Source organism: Labeo rohita, chromosome 8, assembly GCF_022985175.1.
Source record: "Labeo rohita strain BAU-BD-2019 chromosome 8, IGBB_LRoh.1.0, whole genome shotgun sequence".
In the NCBI taxonomy this organism is placed as follows: domain Eukaryota; kingdom Metazoa; phylum Chordata; class Actinopteri; order Cypriniformes; family Cyprinidae; genus Labeo; species Labeo rohita.
In genome coordinates this window covers 16,140,297-16,156,624 of record NC_066876.1, presented here as the reverse complement: position 1 = coordinate 16,156,624, position 16,328 = coordinate 16,140,297, and the positions used below count along the sequence as shown (strand labels likewise).

At 35.7% G+C, this 16,328-nt stretch overlaps 1 protein-coding gene across 4 annotated transcripts in view; it reads right to left on the bottom strand.

Moving 5' to 3' along the window:
* dock8 (dedicator of cytokinesis 8) overlaps window positions 1-14,616 on the bottom strand; it is a 69,535-nt gene extending 54,919 nt beyond the window's left edge. The window contains exons 1-2 of one of the 4 annotated variants that reach the window (XM_051116598.1): window positions 14,381-14,616; window positions 2,217-2,343 (exon numbers count right to left, since the gene is read on the bottom strand). In XM_051116598.1, coding sequence (XP_050972555.1) covers window positions 2,217-2,343; window positions 14,381-14,433 — 180 coding nt within the window. In that variant the 5' untranslated portion in view covers window positions 14,434-14,616. Of the gene's footprint in view, window positions 1-2,216; window positions 2,344-2,543; window positions 2,561-14,185; window positions 14,320-14,380 lie in introns of those variants that run through there. The other 3 variants (XM_051116599.1, XM_051116601.1, XM_051116602.1) reach the window with 3 other exon arrangements.
* Window positions 14,617-16,328: the final 1,712 nt, after the last annotated feature.

The window sequence follows — 16,328 nt, the reverse complement described above, 5'->3', positions numbered from 1 at the left end:
ACAACTGAATTTATCAAAATATTAAAGCATGTGACAACTTATCAATCATTTTAACACATCACTGAAGTATAATCTGTGTTTAATCCCAAGAATAGCCAGTTTTCATCTTTTAATATACTGTAACATAATCATTTGCCTTTCACTGCAGTGTGTTTATATGAAAAAAGGGAAAACATCATAGGGAAGATTATGTTTCTATAAGGTCAACAGCCTCTAAAATCCATGGATTTTACAGATGAGTGTGTGTGTGTGTGTGTGTGTGTGTAAGCTGGAAGGCACCAGCTGCAGTGGTCTGGTAGTCTGCACTCTGACCCATTTTCAGCAAAGAGGAAGCACACACAGGTTAGAGAGCTTAACCACAAGTATGTGCACATACACAAACATTTTGTACTTCCTATTAATTTCTAATTTTCTAAAAAATTAGTATTAATATTTGTAATTTTATATATTTTTTTATATTAATTGTTCATAATTATTATATTTTTATTATTTGTAATTTAAATATTATGTAATTCATTTACATATTTGTAATTATACACTGACCAAAATTATAAACATTTTTCATGAGGTGAACTCAAAGATCTAAGACTTTTTCTATGTACACAAAAGGCCTATTTTTCTCAAATATTGTTCACAAATCTGTCTAAATCTGTGTTAGTGAGCACTTCTCCTTTGCCGAGATTATCCATCCACCTCACAGATACGGCATATCAAGATGCTGATTAGACAGCATGATTACTGCACAGGCGTTTCAGAGAATTTGGCAGTACATCCAACCGGCCTCACAACCGCAGAACACGTGTAACCACACCACCAGCCCAGGACCTCCACAGCATCTTCACCTCCAAGATCGTCTAAGACCAGCCACACGGACAGCTGCTGCAACAATCGGTTTGCATAACCAAAGAATTTCTGTCAGAAAGCTCATCTGAATGCTTGTAATCCTCATCGGGGTCTTGACCTGACTGCAGTTCATCGTTGTAACCGACTTGAGTGGGCAAATGCTCACATTCGATGGCGTCTGGCACTTTGGAGAGGTGTTCTCTTCACAGATGAATCCAAGTTTTCACTGTACAGAGCAGACTGCAGACAGCATGTATGGCGTTGTGTGGGTGAGCGGTTTGCTGATGTCAACGTTGTGGATCGAGTGGCCCATGGTGGCGGTGGGGTTATGGTATGGGCAGGTCGTATGTTATGGACAATGAACACAGGTGCATTTTATTGATGGCATTTTGAATGCACAGAGATACCATGACGAGATCCTGAGGCCCATTGTTGTGCCATTTATCCACGACCATCACCTCATGTTGCAGCATGATAATCCACGGCTCCATTTTGCAAGGATCTGTACACAATTCCTGGAAGCTGAAAACATCCCAGTTCTTGCATGGCCGGCATACTCACCGGACATGTCACCCATTGAGCATGTTTGGGATGCTCTGGATCGATGTATACGTCAGCGTCTTCCAGTTCCTGCCAATATCCAGCAACTTCGCACAGCCATTGAAGAGGAGTGGACCAACATTACACAGGCCACAATCAACAACCTGATCAACTCTATGTGAAGGAGATGTGTTGCGCTGCGTGAGGCAAATGGTGGTCACACCAGACCCCCCCTATACAGTAAAACTGCACATTTTAGAGTGGCCTTTTATTGTGGCCAGCCTAAGGCACACCTGTGCAATAATCATGCTGTCTAATCAGCATCTTGATATGCCACACTGTGAGCTGGATGGATTATCTCGGCAAAGGAGAAGTGCTCACTAACACAGATTTAGACAGATTTGTGAACAATATTTGAGAGAAATAGGCCTTTTGTGTACACAGAAAAAGTCTTAGATCTTTGAGTTCAGCTCATGAAAAATGGGGGCAGAAACAAAAGTGTTGCATTTATAATTTTGATCAGTGTACATAATATGATATACTAATTATAATTAATATATATTAAATTCTTATATATTACAGATTTTTAATAAAATATATTATTTATTTATTGCATTTATAAAAAATGAAAGTAATAAATTAAGTTTCATTAAATTATTATATAAAATTTTTTGACTGCGCAATGCCACGATTGACAAATCAGAGAGCAGTATTTCAGAAAGAAAAAAACACATCCAGTATGAAGTGTCTGAAAACATACATCCATGTATAGTCTATGAATGATCTATTTATATGTGTTCAGAAACAGTTTGAAGATACTGAGCAGGATTTACCAGTGAAAGTGCAGCACTCACTATGTTGAAGCAGAAAGAGGCAGAGGCGCTGTAACTGTGCCGGTGGTGAGGCAGGGAACCATGGCTGATCCCACTGAAGTGTCTCCGGATCTCCGCAGAGGAGTGTCTGAGATGAGAGAGAGAGAGGCGAGGATGAAAACGGTGGAAAGGAAACAGAAAATGAGGTGCGACACAGGATTATTTTCCAGCGAGAGGTTTTGTACAGGCACCAGGTGAATGTTTAGACACTCCTCTTAGTGTGTATGTGTGTGTGTGTGAGAGAGAGATGCAAAGTTACACACACTGAAAGAACCTCCCATCAATTACCTCTTTCACATAGTCCCCCTCCTTAACTTAAGGTGAAGTGCCTTACTTAAGAACATAATCTCAGTTACTGCGTAGTTCATGGTCACCTTTTCCACCAAGATATGAGTTGTCACACATCAGTACCTCGCCCAGGCCAATGAATTGCCTGATTTTTCGTCATTTCGAGTTGCAGATGACTCTGTCTGCTTGAACGATTTACAGGAGTGTCCCTCGTTCCAAAGTCTGCTAGATCTGTCAATCAATAATTTCTGGAGTTTCTGCTCTCTGCTGAAAACGTCAAACTCAGTACAGATTTATACTGCATTTAAAGTACATTTGTTCTTTTTTTCACACAATCCCTCAGGATCAATCCCATAACCATAGTGTTACTAGCAACATGTTACACTGTTTAAGCTATGAACATTTATGAAGGTCACAACTGACCCTTCGCAGGAAGTTTGATTGACAGGCGATCTGACCCATCATAACGGCGAATCTGCCATTTTGTCTTGTTGGACACTGCAACATTAATGAAGGGGGCCAGGTCTTAGCGAAGGAAAAAAAAAATTATATTTGTGAGATATAAAGTTGTAATTTTGATATATAAAATCAAACTTTTTATATATAAAATCAAAAAAGTTGCAGTTGAGATATAAAGTATTTCTGAGAAAACAGAGTAAAAAAAAACTTTGAATGTGGAAACGGACTGTGTGTATTTTCATTTTGTGTGAGTGGGTGTCCATGTCCTGGTATTTTCTACCTTATGAGGACAAAATGTCAATTTTGACCTTGGGGACTTTTTTTGGTCCATTACACCTATGGAATGTCCCCATAAAACATGGAAACCAGCATGTGTGTGTGCGTTTGTGTGCGCACACTGGTTTGGGTGGTTTACAGGGACACAAATTTGTATAATGACATGGGTATAACAGAGGTATTACATTGTGAAGGTGGTTTATAAGGACACTGCCTTTGTCTCTGTAATTTAAAAGGCTTAAAAACATACTAAAACGTGTTTTTTGTTGTTGTTGTTGTTGTTGTTTTGTTTTTGTTTGTTTTTTTAAATCTAAAAATGGACAAAGTTTTCTGTGAGGGGTAGGTTTAGGGTTGGTGTAGGGTGATAAAAAACACAGTTATTATCCCACTACGCTTAATGGAGAGTAAACTAGGGCTGTGACGGTGGCAGATTATTTCCACCGCAGTGGTAATGGACCAACTACCGCTGGTGGCGCGGTGTTGACATAACAAACATGTGTGTTTATTTCAGCCTACAAAACACTAAAGTAAATATCAAAGAAATTATACATTTAAATAAGAAAGTATCCAAAATAAGAATGGTAATATTAAACAAACATTGTTGCATAAATTCGTAACAACCTCGCCCAACCCTTGTCCGACGGCTCATCAAAATTACCGACCCGAGTCCGGCTAGAGCCCGAGTGTTTTCTCTCTTTTTCCCATTACACTGATGCATCCATTAAAATAGCTCAGTTTTGTTTTTAACAGGAACGTGTTTACATTTCTTTTTGTTTCTTTATAACGTTAATTTAGAAATGTGTTTGGAACATTTTTGTTTGTTACATTAAGATTTTTGCCTTAACGAAATTAAGATTGCAATGTAACGACCAAGCGGCCAGAGTTGATCACAGCCTACGTTTGATCAATTTTGCCTTTTCAAATCATGACGACTTGCCTAAAATCAAATCTTCAAGCATATCACAGTTTTATTTTAAATTTTTTAATTTTAAAATATTCTAAATTTTTATTTTAAACATTTAACTTAGATAAATACACGCTATTATGCGTATACAGTCGTTTGTTGGAGAGGGGAAGCTAAATGCTTTGCAGGACATGGAGGCGCCAGCGCAATCACTTGAAAAAAATTTAAAGGGGTCATCGAATGCTAAGTTCACTTTTTCATGTTGGTTTGAACATTAATGTGTGTTGGCAGTGTATGTACAAATCTACCCTATAATGATAAAAATCCATGTAGCGGTTTTTAATTAATCTGTAAAAATAATATTCTCAGATGCCTCTTCCAGCAGCAGCGAAGGCACTAGCGCTCGCTACTGTTGCCACTAAACATGGCGACGGCAGAATAATTGTTGTAGAAACACTATATTTTATGCTTGTTATAGATAGTGTGACATCATGTGCAGTACCGCCGGTGGCAACTGACCACCGCGGTGGCAACCGCCGACCACAGTGGCACGGTTGTCATTGCGACCGTCACAGCCATAGAGTAAACCACCAATACCAACATGTGAGTGTGTGTATGAATTTATTAAATATTGTGTAAAAAAATAAAAAGTTATATATCAGCCAGCAGCCACCTTGCTCTTTAGTTATCAGTATCACCTTAAAATATCCATATCAATCAACCACTAGATTTGAACCCACAACATTTGCATTATCAGCCCAGTCCTTAAAAGATTAGTTCACTTCCAGAATAAACATTTCCTGATAATTTACTCACCCCCATGTCATCCAAGATGCTCATGTCTTTCTTTCTTCAGTCAAAAGTAAATGAAGGTTTTGAGGAAAACATTCCAGGATTTTTCACCATATAGTGGACTTCAATGGGGATTAACGGGTTGAAGGTTCAAATTACAGTTTCCACACAATCCCAACCAAGGAGTAAGGTCCTTATCTAGCGATCTGTCATTTTCTAAAAAAGAAAAATAAAACTATATACTTTTTAACTACAAATGCTCGTCTTGCACTAGCTCAATTTCACGCAATACATAGTCATATTGGAAAAGGCACACGTGATGTAGGCAGAAGTATCGACCCAGTGTTTACAAAGCGAATGTGCAAAAAAAGTCGCAAAAGGTAAAACGATGTCGAATGATTTTGAATTGGGAGGAGAATACGAAATTTTTTTGCCCTACCATACCATACACAGACGAAGACCCACCCGGCGTGACCTTTCCAACATGATTATATAATGCGTGAAGATGCGTATGCACATCGCAGAGCTAGTGCAAGATGAGCATTTGTGGTTAAAAAGTAAATACATTTTTATTTTTTTTTTATAAAATGCCTGTTTTGCTAGATAAGGAATTCACTTATTCCTCGGCTGTGATTGTGTAGAGCCCTTTAAAGAAGAATTCCACTTCCAGAACAGCAATTTACAAATAATTTACTCACCCCCGTGTCATCAACGATGTTCATGTCTTTCTTTCTTCAGTTGTAAAGAAATTATGTTTTTTTGAGGAAAACACTTCAGCATTTTTCCCCCCCATAATGGACTGGTACGGTGCCCCGATATTGAACTTCCAAAAGGCGGCTTCAAACGATCCCAAATGCAGTTGCAAATGATCCCAGCTGAAGAAGAAGGGTCTTATCTAGCATAACGATCGGTTATTTTAATAAAAATTAGACAATTGACATACTTTTTAATGCCAAATGCTCGTCTTGTCTTACTCTGACTGTTTTTTCTAGATAAGATTGTTAACCGATTGTTTCGCTAGATAAGACCCTTCTTGCTCGGCTGGGATAGTTTACAACTGCATTTGGGATCGTTTGAAGCCGCATTTAAACTGCATTTTGGACGTTCAAAATCGGGGCACCATATCAGTCCGTTATATGAAGAAAAATGCTGAAATGTTTCCCTCAAAAAACAATTTTTTTACGACTGAAGAAAGAAAGACATGAACATCGTGGATGACAAGGGGGTGAGTAAATTATTTGTAAATTGTTGTTCTGGAAGTGGACTTCTCCTTTAAAGCTGTATTGAAACTGCAATTTGGACCTTCAACCTGCTGATCCCCATTGAAGTCCACTATAAGAAGAAAAATCCTGGAATGTTTTCCTCAAAACCTTAATTTCTTTTTGACTGAAGAAAGAAAGACATGGAGATCTTTTGCATTACAAGGGGGCAAGGAAATTATCAGGAAATTTAAAATCTGGAAGTGAACTAATCCTTTAAGTACTCAGGATAATATCATGCCAAAACTTAATTCTTTTTGCTACAGTGCACCTAAGTTCATTCACACATTATTATCAATAATATCAAAGAATTCATTGTATACTTCTGGCAGAGATGACTACAACAACAAACCCTTTTGTAACATGCAGTAATCAGCTTCTGAAATGCATGCTGTAAGATTCCCAAATGAAGCGTAGAATTATTTCGACACTCTGATGACATTCATCCAACACTGGATAGGGTGCGCAGATGGGTGTGTTTGTGTGCACCAAGGTGCACCTGTGCTTCCTAACCACTACAGGCAAAGCAGAAAAAAAAAATCAGCCAGACAGTGTCCCAGATTTCTCCGTCCCACTGCAGCATCGCTGATTAAATGAAAATTCACAGTTTAAAAATGACACAGCATGAGATTCACTTTGAATTCAAAGAACATACTCTAGGCTAGCCTAGAAATGAACTCAACACCTCCAAAACACTACACCACAACCAAGTTACCACTAAAGCAGTGACGATACTCATTTTCACACCTAAATTACTTCAGTTACATTCCCACAGTGTCTAGAAGCAGAGAGGTACTGAGTTTGGCAGCCAGCCATCCAGGCCACGATACTACAGAGTACTATTGTGTACCCGCTTATCAAAAGTCCTAAAAAATGGGTCACCATTCATAACGCTGTTGTTTCTTTCTAAACTCATTTACACAGATTGTCTGTTGTAGGATAATGGAGTGTTTGCAATCATTTACACTTTAAATTAAGTATGTTAGCTTTGCATCACATGAATAAATTACATTTTAAAATACATGAAAACAGTTCTTTTAAAATGTAATATTATTTCACTATATTACTGTTTTTACTGTGTTTTTGATCAAATAAATGCAGCCTTGGTGAGTATGAGACTTCATTTCAGAAATATAAAAAAATATATAAATATTACAGACCCCAAACCTCTGAATTGAAGTGTATTTCCAAGATGGTTATTAACATAGAAGTTACACAAAAAGGCGACACTACAAAATGCATTCTAACACTATCCGTTAAATCAAAAATGTTGTAGCTGCTGTTCTTGTTTTTCAGGACTCTGTTTGGTAACCTGTGCCACTTCAAAAAAATCAACTTGAATGTCTAGTTTTTAAAAACTAGAAGAGATTTTGTTGAATTATTAAATAGGTTTTTTTCGTCACTGCTTTCTGGGAATATATCCACAGAATCGGCTACAGACTTTGTTAACTACTTTAAAAGTCAAGTCTGGGGCAGGAGAGCATGCAAATCCTCTAAGCCGCAGAGCAAAGACAAACAAGAGTGAATTATAGCATGCAGCCTTTCTATACTCTGAAGACAGATCACAGAACACCGCAGAGAGTATTTAGCACACATAACACGCTTGCGATTCGTTCATTATAGTTCACGTCATTACAGAGCAAAGGTCAAACCTTATGCAAGCCACCTGAATTTACAAAATAAACACATTACTGCATCACGTTTCTCTGTAAGAGCAATAAAAGGAATAGCAGATCTTTTATAGAATAACAGACATTCAATTGCAAGTGTTCTACTACAAAAGTCACTATGAAGGAAAACCAATTAAATATAAAAGGCTGGGATGGGTGTGAGCCACAGTTTAAAATCCACAAAAATGTTACAGTCTTTAGTATGCCTGGAATGTTCATCATAATAAAACAACTCATGACACTTTGGATGATTTTATCATGGACTGTTCTCAGCTCTGGAGGTAATGACATAGGGTGCAGAGAGATGAGTCTCAATTTGACCCTCCGTCTGCTCCAAGGGCTTTCCATCAACTTTGACAGGAGCTGTGATTATAGGGAAGATTTCACACAAACAAACACGCATGACATGTCAGGAGCTCACAATTTATAAACATCTGTCTTTTCTAAAGCATTCTGATGTTAATTGTTTGTCATTTTGTTCACTACTTTAGAGATTGTGCAAGTCCTGTCTGTGCTACTTTTTAAATTGCTGGTCTTTATACACACGTCAGACAGACGCCTTTGGTCATTTAGCCATGTCTTTTTTCACACCATGAAAGCAAGGGACTAGGGATGGACCAATATTAAAATTGCACTCTTAAAGGGCAAGTACATTTATAGTGCTCATAGGGCCAGATACTAAACAGGGCAAATTTCCATTAAAGCGCAATTCCATAAAAGCGACAATGGGAGGGGAAAATTCTATACGTGATTTGCTGACAATTTGCGCATAGATGCAGCCAGATCATCCATAATGACCAGCGCAATCTATCAAGAGCAGTGCAAATTACCACCTGCTTTAAGACATGCTTTTTTGGGCATTAAAGGAGAAGTCCACTTCAAGAACAAATATTTATAGATAATGTACTCACCCCCTTGTCATCCAAGATTGTCTTTCTTTCTTCGGTTGTAAAGAAATTATGTTTTTTGAGGAAAACCTTTCAGCGTTTTTCTCCGTATAATGGACTGATATGGTGCCCCAATTTTGAACTTCCAAAATGCAGTTTAAATGCGGCTTCAAACGATCCCAAATTAGGTTGTAAACGATCCCAGCCAAGGAGGAAGGGTCTTATCTAGCGAAACAATTTACATTAAAAAAAATACAATTTAAATACTTTATAATCTCAAACGCTCAAACTCTGTGTATTCTGGCTCAAGACAGTTAGGGCATGTCGAAAAACTCAGACCATATTTTCTCCCTCAACTTCAAAAATCATTTTAAAATCATCCTACGTCGCTGCAGAAGTTCCGACCCAGTCTCTGCTAAGTGAACATGCAAAGAAGATCAAACATCCTTAACAAAAAAGGTAAAACAGTGATATAGGACTATTTTGAAGTTGAGGGAGAACATGAGATGGGAGTTTTTCGACATACCCTAACTGTCATGAACCGGAACAAAAACTGTACAGGCAGAGTAAGACAAGACGAGCATTTGGCATTAAAAAGTATATAAATTGTATCATTTTTATTAAAATAACCAATCGTTACGCTAGAAAAGACCCTTATTCTTCGGCTGGGATCATTTGCAACTGCATTTGGGATCATTTGAAGCCGCCTTTTGGAAGTTCAAAATCGGGGCACCATATCAGTCCATTATGTGGGGAAAAATGCTGAAATGTTTTCCTCAAAAAACATAATTTCTTTACAACTGAAGAAAGAAAGACGTGAACATCGTTGATGACAAGGGGGTGAGTAAATTATTTGTAAATTGTTGTTCTGGAAGTGGACTTCTCCTTTAAAGGGCTCTACACGATCACAGTCGAGGAATAAGTAAATTCCTTATCTAGCAAAACGATCAGGCATTTTATAAAAAAAATAAAAATGTATTTACTTTTTAACCACAAATGCTCATCTTGCACTACCTCTGCGATGTGCATATGAGTTATTTTCATTAAAAAATAAAATTGAAATACTTTCTGATCTCAAATGCTCGTCTTGTCTCACGCTGTCTGAACTCTGCGTATTCTGGCTCAAGACAGTTAGGGCATGTCGAAAAACTCAAAAAATCGTATTTTATCCCTCAACTTCAAAAATCATTTCATTCTGCATTGCTGCAGAAGCACCGACACAGTCTTTGCAAAGTGAACATGCAAAGAAGATCAAACCCCCCTAACAAAATAGGTAAAACACCAATATAGGACGATTTTGAAGTTGAGGGAGAACATGAGATGGGAGTTTTTCGACATACCCTAACTGTCACGAGCTGGAACAAAAACTGTACAGGCAGAGTAAGACAAGACGAGCATTTGGCATTAAAAAGTATATAAATTGTATCATTTTTATTAAAATAACCAACCGTTACACTCACCTTATGCTCACCAAGGCTACATTTATTTGATTAAAAACACAGTAAAAACACAAATATTGTGCAATTTTATTACAATTTAAAATAAAGTTTTCTATTTTAATATATATGTTAAAACTTTATTTATTCCTGTGATGCAAAGCTGAATTTTCAGCAGTCATTACTCCGGTCTTCAGTGTCACATTATCCTTCAGAAATCATTGCTGTATTTTTATATTAATATCTTTAATGACATTATAAATGTCTCTTTTGGTCAGTTCAATGCAGTCTCACTGACCTGAAGTTAGTGTTTTTAAGCATTTTACATTTATTCCAAAATAACTCAAGACAGCAACAATTTAAATAATATATTTTATTTGTTAACTTATGTTCAGCTTTTCTTTTTAATAACTTTCTATTTATTTTTGAATTTTTCGGATCATCAGTCATCAAAGCTTTGTAAATATTGGTGACAGACACAAATATTTACTTTAAATTTCACCAATCATGTTTTCATGCCATTTTAAGTCTTATTTTGTACTTTTTTACATACTTTTTTAAATTAGTCTTTCTATTAACGCTATTATATTGTTCATTCAGACTGATTCGCAAACACATAAAACAAGACAAAAACACAAAACACAAGATGTGGGATTTGTCGCATGAACCAATCACAGCCGAACATAACCAGTCATATCCAATCATTGCCTCCTCTCACATGACTTTCCAACATTCTTTCTCAATTACCCCCCACCGAATTCACAGCACGCTTTAGGGTGTCTGTTAAATCCATAACATCTGAAAAGAACTAAACAAACATCAACTTGTCAGATTTGTTCTTAGTTTTCGACATTGCACAAGTACTAAGTACGGCCATGATAGCAGCAGCCACATTCCAAAGAGAGCGGACTATGATTGTTTGTCTTAGCCGTCATAGCTAAGTATGATTGTGGGTCAGGGTGCCTCACAACACTATTGTGCAAGAACACCACTTCAGTGTGGAACTTCCCTTGAAGGTCAACATCAGCTGAAGATAACTGAAATTAAAGAACTATGCTCATAATACTCTTGAGCATTTCCTTCAACTACAGCCTTTTATGCTGACTGAGAGCTTTCGTTTATAGTCTGCCACGTCTCATTACATTCTGTTTTCACCACATTGTCTGTCCTAAAACATTAAGTGTCACTTCTCATACAGAAATATTCCTCCACGTGCTTGGAAAAATCAAAGGATTATGAAACAGAAGATGGAATAAAGAGCAAACAAAAACCCCAGGGCACCCTTCTTCAATACGAAACACAGCTGTACCCAGAAGACTTTTCATGTGTGAATACATCATTCATGCAAATAAATGTGTGGTCACTGAAAATGAGAAGGGACATGGAGGGTGGTGCTTGAGCAAGGAGAAATCTGCAGCGTATGTGCTGACGTTTTTTCCCCAATCCAAAGCTGTCTGCACGAGACAGCACGAGTTCAGCTTGTGCAATACAGCAGCTGCAGCCACAGCAAGTATCGGCCCCCAGTGAGATGCGCTGGTCAGGCTGCACTTGCATAAAAATCTGGAAATCATTGTTAGCTGACAAGCTCTAGGCCTTTTAATGCTTGACTTTGTTTTAGAAACATACTGCCTATAATCTCTCTTTGCCATCAGTGAGTCCTTCTAAATTTCCTATTGTGTCCTTACAAAGAGGAAGTGAAACAGTGACTGTTTATTACTTAATCATAGTTGCCTGATACTGCTTTGACAACGGACATAAACTTAGTTTGCTATAAAATAGAGATGTACAGACACATTTGCATGGCAGTTCGTAACTATTGTACACTATGGTGACTTAGTGTCTAATTTGTATGAATTTACACTCGTGATCTCATTTATATGTTTTCGAACAATCTGCTTGTGCCCCGGCTATGGTTATGTTTATGGGTGGGGTTAAGGGTGAAATACTTTTGTATTTCTCATAATCATAAGGTTTTTTCTATGTGAATAATACCAAATTGCCAACCTTGTAAGATATTGGTGCTGTCAAATCGATGAATCGCAATTAATTGCAATTAATCGCATCATAAATCTTATAGAAAAATGAATACATATATATGTATAAATATTTCTTAAATATATACATGTATGTTTGGGTATTTATATATACATATAAATATACACAGCACCCACACATATATTATCCAAACACAACTTTTGTTTTGGATGTGATTAATCGTGATTAATCGATTTCACACTAGTTAATATTAAATTAAATTATATTTAGTCGGTTTTAATCCAAGAGTGAATTTATGCATCACAGTATTATAATGCACAACAGTATGAAAAATTAATATTCATTTTAGCTGTTAAAAAGGAAACACTTTACAATAAGGTGTCATTTGTTAACATTAGTTAATGTCTCAACTAACATGAACGAACAATGAACAATACATTACAGTATTTATGAATCCTTGTTAATGTTATTTAATAAAATAACAGTAGTTCATTGTTTGTTCATGTTAGTTCAGTGCATTAACTAATGTTAACAAACACAACTTGTGATTTTAATAATGCATTAGTAAATGCTGAAATCAACATTAACTAGGATTAATAAATGCTGTCAAAGTATTTTTCATTCTCAGTTAACTTACGTTAACTTATGAACCTTATTGTAAAGTGTTACCACTAAAAATTATATTATTATTAGATTATTAGCATTTTTAAAGATTAATCTTAATTGAGTGTTAGATTATGGCAAAGGTAATCTAAATGCAAAAAATAAGGAAGTTAACTGCACAATTTATACACCCATTACTGATAAATTACAAAAAAAAAAAAATCTTTAATATCAGCTGACAACTAATATGTTACTGATCTCAAACTTTTAATATCCGCAACAAAATTTTCAGAAAACTACATTACATATCTTTTGTTTTTGGAATCAGAACTGAGGCAAAGAAAATACATCAAGTGCTGATGCTGATCAAGCACGATAACAATTGCTGAACAAATACTGTTTTTAAGTTTGGGCAAACCGGTAAATGCTCACTATAGGGGTGATGTATAGCTACTGAGGATTGAATAATAAAATAAAAAAAATAATAATAATAAAAATTCATCCAAAATATAAGTACACAGACAACAGCCTGGGATTCAGCGCAACATGTGCAACATCATCTTGGTGTGGATCAAACATGCATCATCTTCAGTACAAGCCAAAAGCCTTAACCACTACACTTCAACCACTATGGAGCAGTACTTACAACTGAGAAAACACATAATCCTCAGACTTTGAGAGTTCCTCAGATAAACTAGTGTTTAAACACATGTGACTACAAGCAAAACTAAACATCTTATTAATTCACAAAGACACTCCATTGCATGATTCCCCAGTGGAGCGTGGCATATGACAGTTAAGTTATGAATGAACCTTTGTGTGCCTGTGTGACATAAACTCACAAGACATAATACGGAGCACTTTGTTCCCTTTGTTTTATTACCGGACTCCCTTCTTCCACTATGTCCGTATATTCATTTCCTCCCCACCTGTTGTGCGATAAAACAGGAACAATGCAAACTTCCACCTCAACTTGACACCTAACAGAGGCCAGCCCTGACCCATCATAATCAGAGAGGCTTGTGGAGGAAATGATCAAATAGACAGGAGATCCATATTTAGAATTACACGGAAATGAAAGAAAATTGCTCTGTAATGCTATGCCATATTCTTTCAATCATTCTTCCTTTCTTTTTGCCTGAAGGCAAACATGTGGAAAGCCTCTGGACCTTAACTTTTACAGCACAGATGTATCTGAATGTAGACCATCTGCATACTGACAGGTTGCTATTAATAAAAACATGAGATTTCCATACTGAAACAAACAAAAACATTAAATATTCTGGTAAATACTGTATTGGTGTTGTAATTAATGAAGTTATCTGTAATAGCAAATAGCTATAATTGATAAGAAGACTCACAAGACTATCAAGTCTCATGGTGCCAGACTTGTAGCTTGCCCCAAACGTGTAGCTGCCTGTTCCGGAATTCACCAAAACTCCCTGTAGATTTAACACTGACTGCGGACACACAGACAGCTCCAAAAGTCAGCTCAGCTTCCCTGGGATCTGTCAGTGCACGAGCTATAAGGTCCAGCCGAAGGAAATGAACATTACCTGTTGATTTTGAGAGCGAATGCTCTCCGCTCTGACGCTGGCAGAGAAGCCATGCGAGTCTGATATCAGTCCACGCAGAGCCGCGGAGAGCAGGACGGAGCGGGGATGATCGCTGATGGCATCGCAAGCCTCATCTTCGCGGTATCAGTGGCTTTGCTGGGCGGAAACTTCCGCATTTTAACTTCAACCCAAACAGAGTGGATTTACACGAGAGAGAGGGGGAGAAAGAGAGAGAGAGAGAGAGACAGACGATGTTATGAAGTTTGAGGGTGGGTTTACTTAAATGGGTTTAACTGGGTGACGACAGACAGCAGTACGTTATAAACAAAAATACCGTTTTACGGTAAAAACAAGCCTGGGTATCTTTTTACCGACGTAGTAAAATATGTTTGATCAAATATGATTTATAAAATTATGTTTATGTTGTTATTGTGGTATGTTGTGAAAAAAGCTGGTTTTACACTTGGTCAAGTTGCTGAATGAAATGAAATGTAGTCAGAGATGTGAAATAGGACTGCTGCGACACCTGTCCAATATGGTTTGCGCTCTAACAATACTTTATTAGTATTATTTATGTGCTGTTACAGCATTTATTAATGATATACTAATATTTTTTGTTCTGCATTCTTTTTTCTTTTATTTTACGTTTTAGTAATGTGCTTTTGTCAGTTTTTCTTATTTTTAGTAATTATGTTTAGTCATAATATATAAAAAAATAAAATATATTTTTTTGTTCATTTTTATTAATTATATTTTGAGATGTGAAATAGGACATCTGCGACCCCTGCCGGCCATGGATTGCGCTCCAACAATACTATTTTGGTATAATTTGTTACAGTTTTATTAATGATTTATAAACATTTTGAATGACATTCTTTTTTCATTTTTTTAATTTGCGTTTTAGTAATTCTGTTATGTTCTTTTGTAATTTTTTAATAATTCTGTTTAGTCAAATATATCAAAATATAAAATGTAAAAAAGGAAATTATTTTACTATAAATTATATATTCTTTATGTTAGAGAAAAATACTGTTTCAAATTAGTGTAAATAAAGAAGTGTTTGGTGCATGAATGGTTTTCTAACAGCTGTTCTGACTGAGCTAAAATGATTATTATTTATATATTGTTACAGCATTTATTAACAATTTATTAATATTTTGAATTACGTTCTGTTTTTCAATTTTCAATGTGCTTATGTCATTTTTATTATATTCTGTTTAGTGAAATATACCAAAATATAAAATGTAAAAAGGTAAATTATTTTTCTATGTATTATATATTCTTTAAATTACAGAAAAATACTATATTTTCTTAGTTCATGTAAATACAGATGTGTTTGGTGAATGAATGGTTTGCTAACAGGTGTTCTGACTGAGCTAAAACAATACTATTTTAGTATTATTTATATATTGTTACAGCATTTATTAATGATGTATTAATATTTTAAATTACGTTCTATTTTCTTTTTTTCTATTAATTTATGTTTTAGTAATTTTGTTATGTGCTTATGTCATTTTTATTATATTCTGTTTAGTGAAATATACCAAAATATAAAATGTTAAAAGGTAAATTATTTTTCTATGTATTATATATTTTTTAAATTACAGAAAAATACTATATTTTCTTAGTTCATGTAAATACAGATGTGTTTGGTGAATGAATGGTTTGCTAACAGGTGTTCTGACTGAGCTAAAACAATACTATTTTAGTATTATTTATATATTGTTACAGCATTTATTAATGATGTATTAATATTTTAAATTACGTTCTATTTTCTTTTTTTCTATTAATTTATGTTTTAGTAATTTTGTTATGTGCTTATGTCATTTTTATTATATTCTGTTTAGTGAAATATACCAAAATATAAAATGTAAAAAGGTAAATTATTTTTCTATATATTATATATTCTTTAAATTACAGAGAAATACTACACGTTCTTAGTTTATGT